Source organism: Phalangium opilio, unplaced genomic scaffold, assembly GCF_054372755.1.
Source record: "Phalangium opilio isolate 3A_F unplaced genomic scaffold, DU_Popi_V2 ptg000017l_1, whole genome shotgun sequence".
Lineage (NCBI taxonomy): Eukaryota > Metazoa > Arthropoda > Arachnida > Opiliones > Phalangiidae > Phalangium > Phalangium opilio.
In genome coordinates this window covers 14817380-14838051 of record NW_028324151.1, presented here as the reverse complement: position 1 = coordinate 14838051, position 20672 = coordinate 14817380, and the positions used below count along the sequence as shown (strand labels likewise).

The 20672-nt window shown below is 39.2% G+C and overlaps 1 protein-coding gene and 1 long non-coding RNA gene across 4 annotated transcripts; both read left to right on the top strand.

The window, feature by feature from the left end:
* Positions 1-6803: 6803 nt before the first annotated feature.
* On the top strand, positions 6804-18766 carry LOC149704592 (acyl-CoA synthetase short-chain family member 3, mitochondrial-like). Of its 3 annotated transcripts, XM_089867030.1 has the most exons (15): positions 6804-7038; positions 7090-7211; positions 7286-7429; positions 7487-7536; positions 7600-7723; positions 7788-7898; positions 8414-8454; positions 8507-8610; positions 8691-8786; positions 16028-16091; positions 17827-17908; positions 18005-18127; positions 18204-18303; positions 18364-18536; positions 18601-18766. In XM_089867030.1, the coding sequence occupies exons 3-15, from the start codon at positions 7298-7300 to the stop codon at positions 18682-18684; spliced, it is 1284 nt and encodes a 427-aa protein (XP_089723156.1). In that variant the 5' UTR covers positions 6804-7038; positions 7090-7211; positions 7286-7297; the 3' UTR covers positions 18685-18766. The 3 variants fall into 3 exon arrangements, with proteins under 3 accessions (XP_089723156.1, XP_089723157.1, XP_089723155.1); XM_089867031.1 differs by lacking the exon at positions 6804-7038 and having other exon boundaries at positions 7487-7540; XM_089867029.1 differs by lacking the exon at positions 6804-7038 and having other exon boundaries at positions 7162-7429.
* Positions 9000-16015, top strand: LOC149704593 (uncharacterized). The gene is made up of 2 exons (XR_016381945.1): positions 9000-11145; positions 11225-16015. It is a non-coding gene; the product is annotated as an uncharacterized LOC149704593 (long non-coding RNA).
* Positions 18767-20672: the final 1906 nt, after the last annotated feature.

The following is a 20672-nucleotide window of genomic DNA, read 5'->3' as shown; positions in this document are numbered from 1 at the left end:
CATCTTCTGGCCTACCCTAAACCAGGATTTAACGACACATATTCAGGCTTGCGCGATCTGCGCCACTCGCCAGAGAGCTAACCCGCCAATGCCAATGACACCGCACCAATTGCCATCACTACCATGGCAGATGGTAGGCCTCGATTTATTTCATGTGGACTCACAGAATTATATACTCCTAGTAGACTACCTCTCACACTTTGTGGAGGTGCAGAAACTAGTCCTGACAAACACCCAAGTAGTAATAAACTTCCTCCGACCACATTTCGCCAGATACGGCCCTCCACAAAGGTTAATATCGGACAACGGCCCGCCATTCAACTCGGAACAATTCCAAAAATTCTTGGAAGAATGGGGTGTACGGCACACCACATCGTCACCAAACTACCCCCAATCTAACGGGCTCACAGAGAGGACGATACAAACCATTAAGAATTCCATCATCAAGGCCAAACAGAGCGGCAAGGATTTGGAAACGGTACTGCTGGAATACAGAACGACACCCAAGACCAATCGACCTTCTCCCGCTGATTTAAGCATGGGGCGAAGACTAAGGACAACCTTAACAACTACCAATAACAGTCTGAAACCGTTCTATCCCGTCCAGAGGGCCAAGAATTCCATCGCTAAACAACAACACAGAATGGTAGAGAATTTCAACACCAGACATACAGTACCACTACCTGATCTACAAACCAATCAACCAGTATATTATTGGGCTGGAAAACGACAATGGCTACCAGCTAAAGTAATAACAAGAGGACCGGAGCCACGATCATATCAAATTCGAACCGCCACAGGACAAACACTTCGGCGTACTAGAACCCATCTACGTCAGGATTATAGCGATTCCAATACTAAAATGACGAAACCTACAACAACGAGTTCCTTGCCAACCCCACGACTCACTAAAACTACACCTACTAACACACGAATCTTTTACGCTCGAACCAAACCTAAATTCTTACCATCAAACCCAAACCTACCGACACCAACCAACCAAACCACCATCATCAGACCATAGCAACGGCAGTATCCATACCACTACCAAATGACGACCAAGCCCTAACAGAACAGACTCCACCTCAGGACGAAGTACAGCGGGAAGTACAGAGACACGAAATACAGGACAACGCAGAAATTTCAATAGCAGTTGACCTTCCAACTAACGACTTCCATATACATCACCGAATTCGGCCCGGTTTTGACACTGCCATGGACAGCCATCCGACTCCAGCACGACTTTCAACGACGGCCACTATCACACCACCCGATCACCGACGGCCTGAGGAACCTTCCTCCCAGTTAAGAAAACGCAGGGGACGTCCCATCATCATACCGCAGCGATATCGAAACTAAGAACTGCTAAACTCGTTAGGGATTTTATTTTCATTTTAAAATTTAGTTAGTCACGAGCTATTTTAAGTGTAACCACATAGTTATTTTAATTGTGAATCGCGTATTATTTTATGGAACATTGTAAAATAACAAATCATATTAATTATCGAGAAAAGAAAGAAGGTAAACAGTAAAATTTAGCGGCAGTAATAACTAATGTAAATGTAGTGGCAGTAATAATTAATGTAAACGTAGGATTAGAGAATTTAGAATCTTACATAATTAGAGAATTAGAATCTTACATAAGGGGAAAAGAAAGATGTTATGTATTACTGGAAGTCACATGCAAGAAACCACATGATCATAACCGGAAATAATAGAATGCGCCGCTAGGGCTAGAGTTGATATAAGCGGCAGCTAGAGCCTGAGCTGGTCACTCTTGAATTGACAGTCTTGTATTAAACTTAGAAATAAAGAGAGTATCACGTGAGCCTTTGAAAACGTAACAGCCAGGGCACTGTGGTCCGTGAGTAACGTGAATTTTCTTCCCAGTATGTACTCTCGGAAGCGTGTTCCGCCAAAAATGAGAGATAAGGCTTTCTTTTCAATTTGGCTATAGTTGCGCTCGGCGGTAATCAGCGTCCTTGAGGCAAATACTATTGGTCATTCTGATCCGTCTGCTTCTACGTGGGATAAAACTGCTCCAATGCCTACTGGCGAAGCGTCGCAGGCAAGTACAAGTGGTTTGATCTGATCGTAGTGTGTAAGAACTGTTCAAGAAGCCAGGATTCCTTTGCATCACGAAATGCTTGATTAGCCTCCAAATTCCAGAGCCATGGCTCCTCCCTTCGTGTGAGTTTTTAGAGCGGGTTGAGTAGATCGGACATGTTGGGTACGAATTTGGAATAGTACGTGCCGAGATCCAGGAAAGACTTGAGTTCAGCTGCGTTTGTAGGTACGGGAGCATCCAAAATGGGTCTAAGGTTTTTCTCGGATGGCGAGAGACCTCTTTCGTCTAGTTTATGCCCAAGATTCTCCACCGAAGTGACCATGAATTCGCACTTCTCGCGTTTCAGCTTTAACCCAGCTTCCTGCAACCGGGGAAAGACTGTTTCTAGGTTTGCGTAATGTTCATCGTCGTTGCGACCAGTAAAAAGAAGGTCGTCCTGGAAAATGACTACGTGAGGTATGTTTCTAAGTGGTAGTTCTATTTCACGTTGAAAAACCGCAGGCGCTGACGAAACTCCGAATGGCAGTCTTCTGTATCGGAAGAGGCCCTTTAATGTCGTAATGATGATTTCGTGATTTTCCAACGGATTTTAAGAATAGAAACTTTGGTTCAATTATATTAAAAACTTGATATTTTGAAAGTAAAGATTTGAAAGTGTAACATAATACCACTTTCGTGGTAAAATATGATTTTGAAATTGTAAATTCGCAATCTCTTTAAATGTATTTCTTATTACTTTTACTTCCCCTATTGAACCAGCTAGGAGCTTCTATCCTACTATATTACAATGCCATTATAATCTAAAATATTCAATCCGCACTAACTTAATTCTGATAATCAATAAGAATGACTTTATAGAAGCTTTTATAACTACAACATCCAATTTATAGAGTTATAAGCCTTCCAAAAGCAGGTTCGAGTATTTATCAAGCCTAGGTTTAATGCTCGAAAATTTTTCCAGTCTCAGAAAATCTCTTATCGAGTACTCGCACGGCACTAAACTCCGGTTGACTGGTTCGCAGGCGAGCAAGATAGTGACGTCACTAATTGCAAGGCCGCTTCAAGAGGGCGCTACAGGTTTTCAATAGCAAATATTAGAATAATAAGCGATGAAACGTAAAAAAAAATAATTTAAAACTGGCTTGCCTGTTACGTACCTTCAGAAAAACGTTTCGATCCGAAATAAAACGATAAATTTTTATTCTACTAACCCTTTTACACTGTTAATAAAAAAGGGACATGATTTAACCATTTGAGGTTCAAAGTCATGCAACCCAGGGCCAACCATTTATGGTTTGAATACGAACCCTTTAAAATGGTTCAATATTGAACCTCTAAAAATGGTTCAATATTGAACCTTTAAAAATGGTTCAATATTGAACCTTTAAAAATGGTTCAATATTGAACCTTTAAAAATGGTTCATATTAATACCATTGAAAGGTTCAAACGAGTACTTTTGAAAGGTTCGAACGAGTACTTTTGAAAGGTTCGAACGAATACTTTTGTAAGGTTCGAACGAGTACCTTTGTAAGGTTCGAACGACTACCTTTGTAAGGTTCGAACGAGTACCTTTGTAAGGTTCGAACGACTACCTTTGTAAGGTTCGAACGACTACCTTTGTAAGGTTCGAACGACTACCTTTGTAAGGTTCGAACGACTACCTTTGTAAGGTTCGAACGACTACCTTTGTAAGGTTCGAACGACTACCTTTGTAAGGTTCGAACGACTACCTTTGTAAGGTTCGAACGAGTATCTTTGTAAGGTTCGAACGAGTACCTTTGTAAGGTTCGAACGACTACCTTTGTAAGGTTCGAACGAGTACCTTTGCAAGGTTCGAACGAGTACCTTTAAGAGTGTCACGTAACACCTTTAAGAGTGTCGCGTAACACCTTTAAGAATGGGAGATTTTTTGGTGGGATAGTAGTAGAAATTCTAGTATTTTTCTTAGACTTTTCATGAGGCATAACTCAAATATCGAGTGTGGTTTTACTGTTAAATAAAATTTTGATTATCCGCAGTATTATTAGCAATTGGTGCTATATTCATAGCAGGGTTTCATCTTGAGAGAACTTCATCACCTATAGGGAGGAAAGTTCTCACATGCAGAACTATACCTCTTTAAGCGAGGGTTGTTGCATATAAATCAATTTAACGGGTTTATAAACTTCTGAAAAAGGCAGAAAGTTTTTGATTTGTACAAATGCATAGGGTATTAAATTAGTTTTGGAGGCTATAATATTCAAGCAGTAGATATAAAGACGTTCTAGTTAAATTTAATAATCTCTTTTCACTAAGAGTTTTTCGAGCACCAGAAACGCGTTTAATCTAATTTGCACTACAGATTTTACAAAAAAAAATCCATTTAGTACTCTAATTTTTCTCAAAATAATGATAAAACATGTCACAAAAGCAAGTGCCCCACTTTGGCTTCAATAGCTGGCCCTACTGTGAGGCCAATACCTAACCTAGTCTCGTTTTTTAAGAGTATCGCCTAACACTATTAAGAGTGTCGCTTAACACCTGTAAGAGTGTCACCTAACACGTTTAGCATAGTTTTATGAAGGTACAACACCGCCAGATTACCAATTTCTTTGTTAGTTTTATTTAAAGGATAAAACTGTTTTCTTTCTTGAATATCATCTTTAAAAAAAGGTTTAACAATTACGTTTTTCAATAATTTTTTTACTGTTTGTATTGACTTTAATATTAAAACATTAATGAAAATGAAAGGCCTTATTTAAGAAACCCGCAGTATTATAATTTTTCATGTTTAATTTCGAACGGTGTTTTAATAGTGTTATTTTACACCGAATTTACACTTTTAATTGGCCCCTAAAAAATCAAGGTAATAAAACTCTCTTTCGGGTGTTTTTACGGTGTTTACACCGTTTTAACACGTTTTTAACACTTTCATTTCTTAGAGTGTTGAAAGGTTCGTCATCTTGTTTATTGCGAACCCCAATTAGTTGAATACAATGAACACAACCACTTTCTCAAATGTAGGCACTATTTTGTGACCCTTTCTGCTTTGAATGTGTAAACATTTATTTCCGACAAGCGGTTTTCAATGGGCGACATATTGAGGGAATTGCTTGGGCATTGAATTTCTAGATGGTTCTCTCCGAAATGCGCGGTTTTCAACCAAACGTTCATGCAGACTTATGTTGAAACTGACATCAAGAATTGAAGAATCGCTACTAATCTAGATGGAAATCTCTTTCCACCCTCTGACCTTTGCGAACCATAGTGGAACAGAATGTCGCACCGGTGGCCACATCTTCACCAAAGGCAGATTTGAAGTATCATTCTACAATTGTTGACTTATACATTTGTGTAATATTAAAGGGTATATGAATATGGCTCAATGCATTGATTCCGTGGTGGACGTGTATTCAGAACATTACAGTTAACATCACTGCCCCTTTACTGGAATGTCATTCGGTTATTTGGACGAGCTATGTTCAACTGTTCACTTTTTCTTTAAAATCATCCCTAATGATTCAAAACCCCTTATTTAGCATTTGGAAATGGGAAGTAGCGACTTTAAAAAAAAACACTTTGTAAAAAATATATTCAAACAATAATATAAGATAGGTTTTTTATCAATTGTATCAGATTTGCGGCTTTATGTTAAAACAAGACGTCGCGGGAGAGAAAGTTTTTAATTGCGTCGACTGTACCATCGTTTCTGCAAATGCTAGTTTCGCGAACGACATTCTTATCACGCCTTTCAATCAAAGTAGCAGGGTGCAAGAGAGAATAAACCGAGAGAAAGGAAATGCATCAAAAACTGTAGTCTTGTGACCAAACTAGAGAACCAAAACTGTCAATGGAGTAGTATCACTCCATGTTAACTTCCCACAAGCTCTAATAAAGGCAGTGAGCTGAAATACTCTATAGAAAATGATTCGTGCTAATAATGTTGCAAAATCTTATAAATAAGCAAGTTTCCGACTCCTCAAAACCAAAAACCTACCTTTTCAACCCAAAATGGTTTCGTCCATTGAATTTCTTGTGCATTTTGAGCTAAAAGGTTCTGAAACAAAATACTTAGAAATAGGCTACTTCCAGCTTGACAGCGCTAAATATACCGCTTAGTAAAATTTAAAGAACAGTAGTATCGTACGTAAAAAACACCGCTATATGCACTTAAAAACGGTGACATAATGCGACCTCAAATGTACACATTATTTAGTGGTTATAAGAGCATACATTTTAAAAATATATTTCAAATTTGTAAGCCCCTCAAATTCAAAACTCGTTACGTTAAATTTGTGATATGTATTATTATTCCCCTTCAAACGTGCTAAAAGGAGTATATAAATCTCCGTCACAAAAATATTACGAGCCGCAACCTGAGGCGCCCGTAATGGTTTATCATTAAACGTTTAAAATTGTGATAAAGCACCTTCAATTTTTTTTAATTTGAACCTTAATAAAAATTAACATTTAGTGTTATGGCATTGAACCTTGTGAGGTTTCTCACTGAACCTTCCCTGATTTAGCATTGAACCTTTTATTTAAATTAAGTTTGCATGGTTTCTTACTCCACCTTTGATGGTTTAGATTTGAACCTTATATTTAAATGAACCTTGCTAGGTTTATACCTGAACCTTCCATGGTTTAGCATTGAACCTTTTATTTAGATTAACTTTGTATGGTTTCTTACTACACCTTCGATGGTTTAGAATTGAACCTTATATTTAAATGAACAATGCAAGGTTTATACCTGAACCTTCCATGGTTTATACTTGAACCTTCCATGGTTTATACTTGAACCTTCCATGGTTTAGCATTGAATCTTTTTTCATATGACCCATGTGAGGTTTGTCATTCAACCTTTCAAGATTTAGGATTGAACCTTTTATTCAAATGAACTTCGTAAGGTTTATCTCTGAACCCTGCATCGAGATAATTTGAACCTTAAAAGGTTTATATAGGAGCCTTTCATGCGGATGAACCCTTTAAGGTACACCAGTGAACCATTGTTTTAGATTTTACCATTTTAGGTTTTTTATAGCACCATTTGTGTCGATTGAACCCTCCATGGTTAAAAACCGAACCCCATCTGAACCTTTTCCAATAACAGTGTAGGATGGCTCATTTGAAAGGCAAATTAAGTCACTCATATGGCTCTTGCAAGTCAGAGAGGGCTTTAAATTTCATAGATATGGATCCCAAGATATTTATAAGTTTAAATTTAATTTTTCTCGAAGTTTCAAGGGAATATGATGAACGGAAGGGATGATGATTGGGAAACAAAAGTGAAACCTGTAGAGCCATTTCATGGGTATGTTTCCGTAGAAGCGAATGAAGCGCTGTTCGTGGTATACACGTCTGGATCTACCGGAAGGCCAAAGGTAACATTACATAATCTTGCAATTGATATTTAATACATATAACTTTCAAAATTGCAGGGAGTTGTTCATTCAACCGGTGGGTATGCGGTCAAGCTTATTACCGATTCGTAAGTAAGTCTATGTTTTTTATGGTATATAAATCAACTACAGTAATAACGATTTTATAAAAGGTACGTAATTACTGACCAAGAAAAAGAGGCATTTTACATGACTACAAATTTGGGATGGATAGCGAGTCACAGTTTACTCATATATAAACCGTTATTGATGAAATTTAGAACCGTCATCTACGAGGTATTGCTATCTCAAAGAAACATAAATTAAAACGCACAACAAAATTAAATAATTTTTAAATCAGGGAGATCATCTATTGACATCTGACGTTACAGCTCTTTACAAGTTAATCGAAACCAATTCAGTGACTAGACTTATAATTAGGCCTGGTGTTTTGAAAATCCTCAAGTCAATGGCAAGTCTCACAGTTTGATTTTATGAAATCTTAGGCGCTTTCTTCTCACAATAGCAAGTTTAAAAACTGACTTTTTGGGTAATAATAGTTGTGTCAGAACCGTTGAACTCTTGGCAACTTATCACTTAATTAACGCATCGATTTGCAATAAATAAAGCAATCATTCTTGGAAACATAGCAAGTAATTCACGAGAAGAAGGATCTATGATTGAAAAAATGTCAGCATGACCTTAAGTTCATGATCTTGCAACTCATCAGTAGCTGATAGCCTTAACAATTTCACAGTTTAATTTTTAAATGAAAGGCAATGGCTAAGAAAATAATGCTATTAATGCCATTCAATATCTATGAAAATAACAACAAATCTTCCGTGAAATCTCATTTAGTAAGGAAATAAAATTATCATACTGATGACATTTAACAGTTAAAGATCAATGAAATTAAGATCGAAATATGGCATTACGGTGACTTTGGCTAGTCGTCGCATTACAGTAATTATTTTCATTATTTTATAGGACCCTGATGGAAAAGTCGCTTCTCGGTTCAATCTCAACTCGTAAGCTATCTTGAAATTATTATACTTTTTGGTTTCAATGATGGCTCTTTAGTATCCAGCAAGTACAGTACGGAGGCGAAAGACTAGATAAATCAACGGCAGAATGGACGGCCGATATTTTTAACACAAGTATTTGGAATTGTTACGGGCAAACGGGTATGCTATGGCAATAAGAAAAATTTAAATAGTATCAAACAGTTTTTATTTATAACAATCTACTATATATATTTAAACAGAGTTGTCGTGTTTAGCTTCCGTCGGTCTCAACACTGTACCAAGGAAACGTGTTAGAAGAGTTTTCAAAACTTCATTTCCTCTACCAGGAATGGAAAGTTAGCTTTCTTATAGCTGAAAGAGAGAATAAAGTGGATGGAGAACGTATTTTTGTTTATTTACATTTATAAAATAATATAGCATAGGCAGGAAAACTATTTAAGCTTTTTAGGAATTTTCGTTGCGTGGAGTTTAATAAAGGCTTGGACTAGTTAATATTACACACAGCCGTTAACTCGGAAGCGAGTCCCCGTGTTTTCCACGTAATATGATTTACTAAATATTACAAAATTTTCATTTGAATCATTCTGAAATGACTTTATCAATCGAGAAAGCAAAACAAAAAATTGTTCATTCACTTCATTCTCCTTGGCGGACGCTATAAAGGGACGTGGATTCGGTATTTGTGACAAATAGCTACTATGGGATAGTATTATTCCACTGAACATAGAATTCTTCTTACTATTTGGTGTGCAAGATCGAAAACGTAAAAAATACGTATGTATTGCAAAACACTGCTCTAATCGACACAATTTGTAACGTATTGTCTAACATTTAATAATTGCTTGCTAATGAATAAGCAATTCTGCTGTATGCTAATTACTTAAGAAATTGTTTACAATTGAATCCGACCACGTAAAGACACATTTCCAGTCAGTACGTGATATGCTCGCGAAAACTGCTCAAAGTTGCAGCAGTCATTTTACCAAACGTACGTCGTTGTATCAGCAGCTCTCAGAAGAGCAGTTCCCAAAATAGCAACCGCGTTTCCAAAAAAGATCTTAGTTGTTCAAAAATGCTGTTTTAGAAAGAGTGGCCACTGTTTTAGAAATAGCGATCGCTGCTTTATTATTATTTGCGAGAGAATGTAGAAGCCGCGAGGATGGCCATACATCGCTTCTCGCTGAGCGTTTGTGACTTTCTTCTTTATAGCAAGCGTGGTATTAAAATTTGGCAGAGATGATAATTTGAAACAAATTTTTGCCGAAAGTTAAACAGTATTGGAAAACTATCTGAAATAGGTATTATCATAAGTCTATTATGTAACGTCCCCCTATTATGGGGACCTTACATAATAGACTTATGGTATTATCAGAATAGAAGAAGTGAATCAGGATCCTCTTAATACATTAGTTATGTAACGTCATTCTTCCAAGGCTCACCCTTTTTGTTTGCTTTCCTACTCATCAAATTTCAGATGGGCATCGCACCGTCAGGTGAATTCTGTAATTGTTTGGCACTAAATCCCCAGCAATCAACCCACAAACCTCGTCTTGGTGTAAGACGAAAATCCACAAGCGCGTCTTGCCAAATAGTTAAACGCTAACAGAGTAAAGAAGAGGGAACTATTTGTCGATATGTGATTCGGTTAACCTCGCTCTCGAAGAGAAGTATTACATACTTCTGATATTATGGAATACAAAACTTACGGCTTATTGGGTTACTCATTTATAAAAACAAAAATGAAAAAGTGGCGAAAGAAATGAATATGAATAGACATTAGTTTACAAATTATAGACCTAACGAAAATAGGGAGCCTTTTCTTCGGAAAATGGCCCCCGGTCCTCTTGTTATTATGCAAAGTTCTTAACACGCAACTTTGAAACCGCACCTTAAATTCGGAATAGCATGGTTTCTAAAAATCCCCTTGAAGCGTGAGTTTATTGCTTGCGATTGCTCTTCTGATTTTTTCCCAGGCTCAAGCACAAGCTTCAAGCACTTTCATTTACATGCTTTTGAAAATATTTAAGCGAAAAGATATCTTGTCGTTTTTTCCCCAAATGAACATTAAACTGGCAAATTTTTCAAATTCACATAAAAGGCTCGATTACATATAAGCGATATACCGCCACAGTCGACGCTAAAAGTGGAGAGATAAAGCTTATCTGGTTTATGTTTCCTCGCCTTTATGTTTACATACAAGCGAGAACTGCGTCGTCGCGCGTATGCTTATAGATGGTGCAAAATTTCGGAGTAAGCTTCTGACCTGCTGTTGCAGATTTTCTTGCTAATTTTTGACTCTCGCAAAGTTGCACTTGACTATTTCAAACAATGGTGACTGTGTATCCTAAAAAATATACAGGGTGTGCTCTTTGGGTCAAACTTAGTGAAAAGTGTCAAAGTAAGTCTACAACGCTTAGTTTCGAAGGTACGGGCCCCCAAACATTGACCCCCAAAACGTGAAAAATGTCACAAATGTGAGTAGGAAAAATCAGCTTGCTCATCTTGTTTAGACAATTCCAATACCCTCTCATCTTAGAATTCTAATGAGCCATTTCCTAGCAGAAGCGTATTATAAAAGGTAGAAGTGTGCAAGGACTGGTCAATAAAAGTTGGTTCAAAGTGACAAACAAAGAAGAGTTTCCAGTTAATGTATCATTTATTCGTACATGTACAAAGTTAGCAGCAGTTTTACAGGTATTGTTCAAAATGCCCACCATTAGCATTAATGTAAACATGTGCCCGTCTAACGAACGATTCTTGGACATGTTGAAAGATGCCTGGTGTGTTTCGCATTGTTTCACACCCTTCAAGTATTCGTTGTCGCAAGTCCTCCACATCACGGACTTCACTCTTGTACACCAAGTCCTTGAGATGACCTCAAAGGTAGAAATCACACGAATTCAAATCGGGAGATCTCGCCGGCCACGCAACTGGCCCTCCTCGTCCAATCCACCTCAAAGGAAATGTAGCGTCGAGATGTTCTCGAACCATACGGCTGAAGTGTGGTGGCGTCCCGTCGTGCATAAACCACATGTCACGTAGCAATGCTAACGGTATGCCCTCAAGTAGTTGCGGTAAAGTCTCTCTTAAAAACTCGAGATATACCTCGCCATTTAGTCTGGGTGGTAGACAATGAGCCCTAATAAATGTGAGCCGACAATTCCGCACCACACATTTAAACTAAATTGAACTTGGTGACTCCTAACAGTTGTAGCATGTGGGTTTACCTGACGCCATTCATGGTCGTTGTGATGGTTCAAAATACCATCACGGGAGAAAGATGCCTCATCGGTAACTAAAAGAGCGCGTGGGAGTAGATGAGCTTCAACTCTATCCACAAACCACCGGCAAAAGTCTAGTCGTCTAGGATAATCTGCAGGGTTAACCGCTTGCACCTTCTGAATGTGATACGGGTGAAACCATAAGTCTATTATGTAAGGGACCTTACATAATAGACTTATGGTGAAACTGATGCCCTTTTAGAATTCTCCATACTAAGACGTGATTGACGCCAAACTGTCGTCCAACTCGTCTAGTACTAGTTGATGGGTCATCCTCGAACATGGTAAGAACGTCTTGTTCTATGTCCTCGATGCCTTCTTGAAGATCGAAGATTATTTCGTGGTTGTAGTTGACCCGTGTCCCTCAAGCGCCGGTCAACAGCCTCATACGTTCGTCTATCCGTTACGCGACGTTGCGGAAATTGTTCCTGATATTGTCTCCGTGCCTCCATAGAATTTCCTTGCGCAAGTCCAAACATAAGATGCATATCCGCATATTCTGCATTAGTGTACGCCATTATGTCACTACCGGAGGTTTAAGCGACTCTGTGACTTTGTGAACAACAGCATCGTACTTTATACCAACCGACCGCAATTTTTACGATCTGAGAAAAATCTTTTCGTTTCTGATTGTTTTACGTTCACGTAAAAATCTTATCTGGCCTATGATACATTTTCTTGGAGGTGGTTTGCACAAGGAGGAGTATTCAGAAAGTGCAAGTTCTTAACCATGCAGATTATCTTAGACGCCAATTGTTTGGAGCTAGAAGTGAAGACCGTCACAATGACCATGAATGGCGTCAGATAAACCCACATGTAACAACTGTTAGGAGTCACCAAGTTCAAATTAGTTTTATGTGTGGTGCGGAATTGTCGGCTCACAATTATTAGGGTCTCATTTTCTACCACCCAGACTAAATAGCTGGCATATCTCGAGTTTTTAAGAGAGACTTTACCGCAACTACTTGAGGACATACCGTTAGCATTGCTACGTGACATGTGGTTTATGCACGACAGGGCACACCCGTGCATAAACCATATGTCACGTAGCAATGCTAACTTTATGTTCTCGAGTAGTTGCGGTAAAGTCTCTCTTAAAAACTCGAGATATGCGTCGCTATTTATTATTATTGTTTGGGGAGAGGGGGGCTCACGTCCTAGCACCGATGCCAGAGGCATATTGTGCACCCTCATATTCAGGCCTTGAAGAGACCCGTGGCCGAGGCGTAACGTAGAATTCGTTCCACCGTTATGGAAGAGACCCGCGAGGATGTGAATCAAAGAGATCTAATCTGAGTGGGGCGAAGTAATCGCACTCACACAGTATGCGACAGGGAGTATCTTCCTTCTCCCGGCACAACCAGCAGATATGGTCGTCAGCAAGGTCCATCAGATGGAGATGAGTATTTAGCCGACAGTGTCCGGTCAAAAGACCGGTGGCCGGCCTAATATCCCACCTGGTGAGCGCAATAAGGTCCCTAGCCCGAGACCTGCAGGGGCCATTGACAAACAGTTTCGTCTGTCTCTGGCCCTCCTTATTATGCCAGAGCTGATTTTGAATGACATTCAACCTGTCATGCAGGCTTCGTCTAGCGTACCCGTAGGGGATGGGGACGACCGGCGCCGTTCCCAAGAACTTGGTCTCCGCCTGCTCATTGCCATGATGTCCGCTATGCAGCGGCACCAGTACAACTGGATCCTGTTACGGGACGCCAGTCGCACAAGCATATCAAGACCAGTTGAGAAGTGATCTGACACTGGTTCAGCGCTTTCAGGGCGGCCTGACTGTCAGAGTAAATTCTCGCAGTCCGTCCGGTATACCCTTTCTTGAGGCAGTAGTCCGCGCAATAACAGATCGCGGCAATTTCCGCCTGGACTCTCTGAGAAACCCACCCTTGTGCTTTGGCAGTAGTAGCCGGCATCAGCGCCGGAATCAGTCGGTGAACCAAATAGTTTCACTCCCGGTAACAAGAGGCAGCAGGTTAGTCCACTCGGTCCGACTGGGAAAGTGGATGCTGAACGGCTTTGTAAAATCAAAACTGGTAACGGTTTTGTCAGAGCACATCGTCAGCGATGGCTCAAGTGCAGCATACTCCCGGAAGAGCTTAGTATGGCTGTGATCCCAAAGTCTGGGTACCCAGCAGCCATTATTTTAGAGCTTGTAGGCCCCTGTGGCAGCCTCCTCCTCAACGAAGAGATGAAGAGGATGCATGTCAAGGAGTATCTCCAGGGAAACAGTCGGGGTCGATCTCATGGCTCCCGTGATACCAATGCAGGCCAGTCTTTGAAGCTTGCGCAGGTCAGCCTGCGCCGCGTCTTGAGCCGGACCCTCGTCCACCAGACAAGCGCCCCCTAGGATATTATGGGTCTAATGATCCCGGTGTAAAGCCAGTGTACGGCCTTGGGGTTGAGGCCCCAAGTTTTTTCCGACAGAGTTCCTGGTTCTCCAGAAAAGCATTTTGGCCTTCTTGATGCACTGATCAAGGTGCGGCTTCCATGTAAGTCTGAAATCGAAAGTCACCCCCAGGTATTTCACCTCAGAGGACTTTGTCAGGACCTGACCAAAAAGGAGATATCATTGCATAGGTCTTTAGTATTCTTCCTCGTAAAAGGAACAAGGGCAGTTTTGCCAGGATTAACAGTGAGATTAACCTCCCGGCACCATTGCTCCACATTAGAGAGAGTAGAGCTCATAAGCGTGGCGATAGTTGCCGGGAATTTCCCGGTAATTACTATCGCCACATCGTCCGCACACCCGAAGCACCGGCAGTCCCCTACACCGTCGAGCAACCCCAAAAGCTAGTGTACCACGAGACTCCACTACAGGTGGGAGAGAACTCCGCTCTGAGGGCAGCCCATGCTGGTGGTCACCCCCAGAGAGTCTCGAAGTTAAGGGCGCAAGCTAGATGGAGTGCTTCTTTATCCCCCTTTGTCCTCCCGCTCTTGCTCTTAACTTTGCACACGCTAGCTTGGGTCCTCATCAGTGCTCGGAGGTGAGAGCTGGTAACCACTACGTTGTGTGGGCTAAGTGGATGCGCGCCCTTCCCAAGCCAAGGTGCGTCGCCATTTAGTCTGGGTGGTAGAAAATGAGGCCCTAATAAATGTGAACCGACAATTCCGCACCACATTTTTAAGCTAGATTGAACTTGGTGACTCCTAACAGTTGTTGCTTGTGGGTTTATTTGACGCCATTCGCAGGGTAATGTCAAGGACTAGGTGTACAAAAGTAAAGTCCGTGATGTAGACGACTTTAGACAAAGAATACTTGAAGGGTGTGAAACAATCCAAAACCTGCCAGGCATCTTTCAACATGTCCAAGAATCGATCGTAAGACGGGCACATTTTTGTATTAATGCTAATGGTGGGCACTTTGAACATTACCTCTAAAACTGCTGCAAAAATCTTGGTACATGTACGAATAAAAGAAACATTAACTGGAAACTCTTCTTTGTTTGTCATTTTTATTGACCAGTCCTTGCACACTTTTACCTTTAATAATACACTTCTGCTAGAAAATGGCTGATTTGAATTCTTAGATGGGAGGATATTGGAATTGTCTAAACAAGATGAGCAAGCTGTATGTCTTACTCTATATTTTTGTCATTTTTCACGTTTTGGGGCCCGTACCTCGAAACTAAACGTTGTAGACCCCATGTTCTCTGATACTTTTCACTTAGTTTGACCCAATGAACACACCCTTTAATTTATGATATGCTTATCAGAAACACCCTGTATATGCATTGCAACTTGAAATTGAGTTTAATCGATATGAGAGATTTGGTTTTAATTGTGTAGTTCAAACAGAAATTTTACCAGAAATTGAGCTAGTGCATGGCACTCAACCTTACTAGGGTGTCTTTGGGCGTAAGTGCCTAGATCGTCGCGCTCTAAACCTGGATAGGAAGATGGTTTCGATACCTTGGACTTCATCTCATGGGATACATGTGATTCGATGAGACTGAGCCAACTTCCAATGGAGAATTAAAACATAGGATACGACGCGCGTTTGGTGAAATTACAACGGCAAATTTGGCCTATTTTCGCGAGAACCTCGCATACAAACTGAAAATGTGTCGTTGCGTGAACGGATTCCATTGTGATCAATTTCTTTAGTAATTAATATAAATACTTTAAGTAAACAATTCACCTCTTTTTCACGCTATCAACCTTTCAACACCAAATAGTGGGAAAAATACTGTTTTCAGTGGAATAATACTATCCCATAGATGTTATTGGCCACAAATACTGAAGTCATCCTGTATAAATAAAGTGTTAATTAACAATGCTTTTTTTAGTTGTCATTATGAAAACTGACTTATCCAACGCGAAACCTTACGAGAAAGGAAGGATATTATTGAAGTACGTCACTTTTTTAAAAGAAAATTGCAGGGTAGAATTTTTCGATTTTATCTGAAAGAGCATACGGTGTGGAACAGATCAGAGGAGCATTATTTTGAACAAAACTATGCTATACCTCAGACGGAAAAAGTGTCGGTATGATAAATTTCAGACCTATGACGCAGAGTATTAAAAATTTAAAAGATGAATGATGGATCTGATATCACAAGTATAGTTATTATTTGTCTTTCGAGTATTTGATGGCATTGTTGTCTAAGCCATTGGGGATTCCAATAATGTACATTATCGTGGCTTCCAGTACCAACCCTAGGAAATACTAGACAAAGGATCTTGTTTGTGACATATGTGTCGTATTGTTAAGTTGCCGTCTGGGCGAGAGCGGTAACATCGTATAAAACATACGTACTTGTAGACCAAAAAGAACTTGGTTTTAGCATGGTAGACTGGAGAAAAGGTCATTATCGTCGGATTCACCAGTCAGAATAGTGTATCGTGTCTATACATTCAGCTTAAGCGTATTTTCACTTTCCGCGCCAATCAAAATGAAACAGATATTTCCCGCATCCACTTTTCAAATCCGCAAAAGCTCGAAACCACGTGACGTGACCAATTTTAGCCAGAAAAAATGAATATTTTTGGGCGGCAAAATTTTCTTCGTCTGATCGTTGCTATTTATTTTTAGTTTTAGGTTATGTGAGATGTGATTGAGTATAAAAAATAAAGATTTGAGATTTTATGTAAATGAAAAGCTGCCCAAAACCGCACGATCGGGAGGATAAACATTACTACGCCCAGTGGCCACTGGTATCTAATATTATATGCACTCTGGATTTTGAAACTATACAAATTATAGATAGTTTTCACTGTTCGGAACTAAAGAAATGTGCTCACCATTTTCAGCTTTAACTTCAGTGCAGTGTTGTCAGGCCTCTGTGAGCCAAGTTAGTCAAGTACGGATTAAAACTGAGCTGGAACCCTTTTTCTCCTCTGGGGTGAAAATTATGTATAGGCGTGTTATTTCATAGACCAAGGCTTAAATTATTGACGCCCATCAATGTTTCATAGTGTCCTTCAAATATTCTATTCCTAGAATTGGGTGAACCCACCAACTTTTCTTTGTTTAGGTTCATGTTGGAGGTTTGCCGTTTGAGATTTAAAACAAGCATTGTCAGTATCTGTAATTTCTTTCGTTGTAACAATTAAATTAAGACGACAACGAGTTTGTTTACCTTTCAACATTGCAATTTTGTTTTGTAAAATCATTTCGCTAGGTTACTCTCATCATCTGCTAGGACAATGCGCAAGCTTGAATATAAATGTGTATGTAGCGGAAGCGGAAATGCAAATTTTCTAGGATATAAAAACCCGTGAAATTTAAACCCTTCTGCCAAAATTGTCCGCTACTAGCGACAGTGAGCACAAAATTCGATTTGTGCTCCCTGCTAGCGAGCACCTTAAGCCAAGATGACGACAATGCTGTAAACTTCTAATGAACGACTAATACCAAATACCCACTGAGGCATTCGTTCATTAGGTAACCTGGTAGTTTTCGCAAAAGGGCCTAACGCTTAAGGTGCAGTTAATAATTTAAAACTATGCCAGTGTACGCGGTTCCAATTTGAAATATTGCTAATTTTTAATGTTCTTTAATTCGGATTAAAAGAAAGCTTCTAGCTTGAACTTTTATTATTTAAGCTTAAGCGTATGTATCATTAATATTGCGTCATTCTATTAGACTACCACTTCCACCAGGGGCGTTAATTTCTCTTTTGGACGAACATGAAAAGTGTAAAAACGATTACTTCCATGAATTTGAGGTAAAATTTATTTTGATTCGTGCTTTTTATTAGTGGTAGTTTGCGTACTTATGCTTCTATTGTAGGTGCTTTTCAATAATTTTCCTTTGACTATAGGGCTATTTTGATACGAAAGATGAGGGTTACTTGGATGAAAATGGCGGATTGTACGTTGACGGACGGGTTGACTGTTTAATGAAACACGGTTCAATTTACTTGGCAGCGCAAGCTGTTGAAGAGGTATTCAATACGTAAAGCGAAAGCAGTTCTGGTAATAAAAATACATTTACTTTATAATTTTTTTCTTATTGTTCAGGCTGTGATGAGTCACCCAGAAGTTTCCGAATGCGTAGTGATTTCGACTCCTAATTTAATCCTTAAAGAAGTTCCAGTGACTTTATTTATGGTCAAAAAGGGTGAGATTAACTTAAAATTTAAATAAAATTCCTCAATGAATTGTTTTAAATTTTCTTAAGGTAACAATGAACGCCATGAAATAATTTCGGAAGAGATACTAAAACTATTGTCTAAACAATTTGGTGAAGCGGTGACATTTGGTAAAATAATCCCTGTCAAAGAGTTACCTCGAACACCAACTGGTAAAATTAACAGACCTAGTATAACAGCTCTAACCAAAGGACTAAATATGGTAATTATTAGAATTTTTTCTTAAAATAACACCAACAGTATAAATAACACGCATTCATTTCTAGTCAAGTGGAGTGGAAAACCCTGAAGTTTTAGCAGCCGTCGGTAATGCTTTATATGAAGCTGGTTATGTCAAATTCAGCGAATAATTTCAGATATTGTTAAGAAAGCTTGAAAAATTTCATGTAATTTTGAATAGAAGTAAAATAGTTTAATAATTTCACGAAACAATGCAGGTCTATGTTATTTCTGTAATCAGTGAAAATTGGTGGAATATAATAATCGTTTTATAATAACTTTTTATTGATTCATTATGTCAAAGGTACGAATATTCGGGAAGTCCTCATATGAGCTGTTCCCGTAATACCGGTTCTTATAACTGCGATTTTCCGAAAACGCAGTTTACCCGCAATGGCAGTTCCCTATACAGCGGTTCTCATAAACGCGGTGTACAGTTACATCAATTCCCTACAGAGAAGTACAACTGGGATATGAAAAACCATATTCGTTTATGATGGTGATATTTGAACTACAATATTATTAGGTTAGGTTTGGTTATTTGAACCCCCAATATTATTGGCCAGGTAAAGTTAGGTTGGTCTATTTGAACCCCTTTAGTATTAAGTCACGTAAGGTTTGCTTATTTAACTAGAGGAGTGCGAGTAGTGGGAAATCGAGTGGCCGATGGTACTGTGAGTTGTGCTTGCTTTAGTTGACCCCTCGCAAAGAAGAAATGGATTAGCCCAACAAAAATTAGACTAGGCCTAGTTTAAAGAACAAAGGGACTTGCATATGGGTAAATGGAATCGTCGAGTAGTGTTACTAGCCTTTCGGAGGACTCGCGAGTACTCGCAGATTTCTAGGAAAACAGATTGTGAGTTCGAATACTCGGACTCGCATGCGAGTACTCGCAAAGGCCTAATTTTAACCCAATAGTATTAGGTCAGGTATGCTTAGGTTTGGTAATTTGAACCCCAATTGTATTAGGTGTAAGCTTTAATTATTTGAACCCCAACAGTACTGGGTCAGGTAAGTGTAGGTTCCGTTAATTTAACCCCAATAGTATTAGAACAGATTAGGATCTATTACTTAAAATTCCAAATTCCAATAGTAATAAGTAAGGATATGTTTGTCTATTTAACCCCAATATTATGGGATCAGATAAGGTTAGGTTTGGTTTCGTTATTTAAATCTCATTAGTATTAGAATAGGAAAAATTAGCTGGTTGGGGTATGTTAAGGAAAGGTTAGAGTATAATGATCCAGTTGTATTAAGTATTTCTCAAAACCTTTGTTAAACACTGCTATTTCTCAAAACCTTTGTTATACACTGCTATTTCTCAAAACATTTGTTATACTCTGCTATTTCTCAAAACTTTTGTTATACACTGCTATTTCTCAAAACATTTGTTATACACTGCTATTTCTCAAAACAGCAGCCGCTTTTCTAGGTCGCTGTTTGGTTTTTTTGTTTTTTGGAATTGCTGTTGCTATACTAGACAAATAATAAAATGTAGGGGTATTACCAAAAGCGAATAAGACTGCACACTTATAGTGCATAACCATAGCCCAGGAAAGCTACACGATATACAGTGTGGAAAAGATCAGACTAAAACCTTCCTTTGTGGACAACCCCCAATACTGCCAACGGATGAAATCACCATACTGAATTATACAGGGTGTAAATAAATGGTGGGAATTAATGTTTTGTTTTATGCAAGTGACAAGGTACAAAAGGAATAATGGAGAATATGCTTGAATGCAACAAAAGGTTTTAAAGCACAGTCCTACGATTTGTCTTAAAACTTGGGCATCAAATTACAACCCCTAATCTGTCACATCGAACGTAAATGTTCAATGTGATTACCATTGGGGTGGAGGCACTCATCAAGAAACATGTGTTGCTATACATTTACAATGACTAAACTCTTGACGCAGGAAATACAAGTAAATGTCTTCAGTGATTTTCTCATCGAGAAGAATGGCCCGATAACTCGGTTTTTAAGAATGCCCACCCAAAATTTGATATTCCATCGCAATTGATGGATCGTGGAAATGATGTCGTAACCAGTGAGAATTTTGTTGGATCCACTATGTACGTTTGCCGGTTTACCGTACCGTCCCTGTGAAATGTAGCC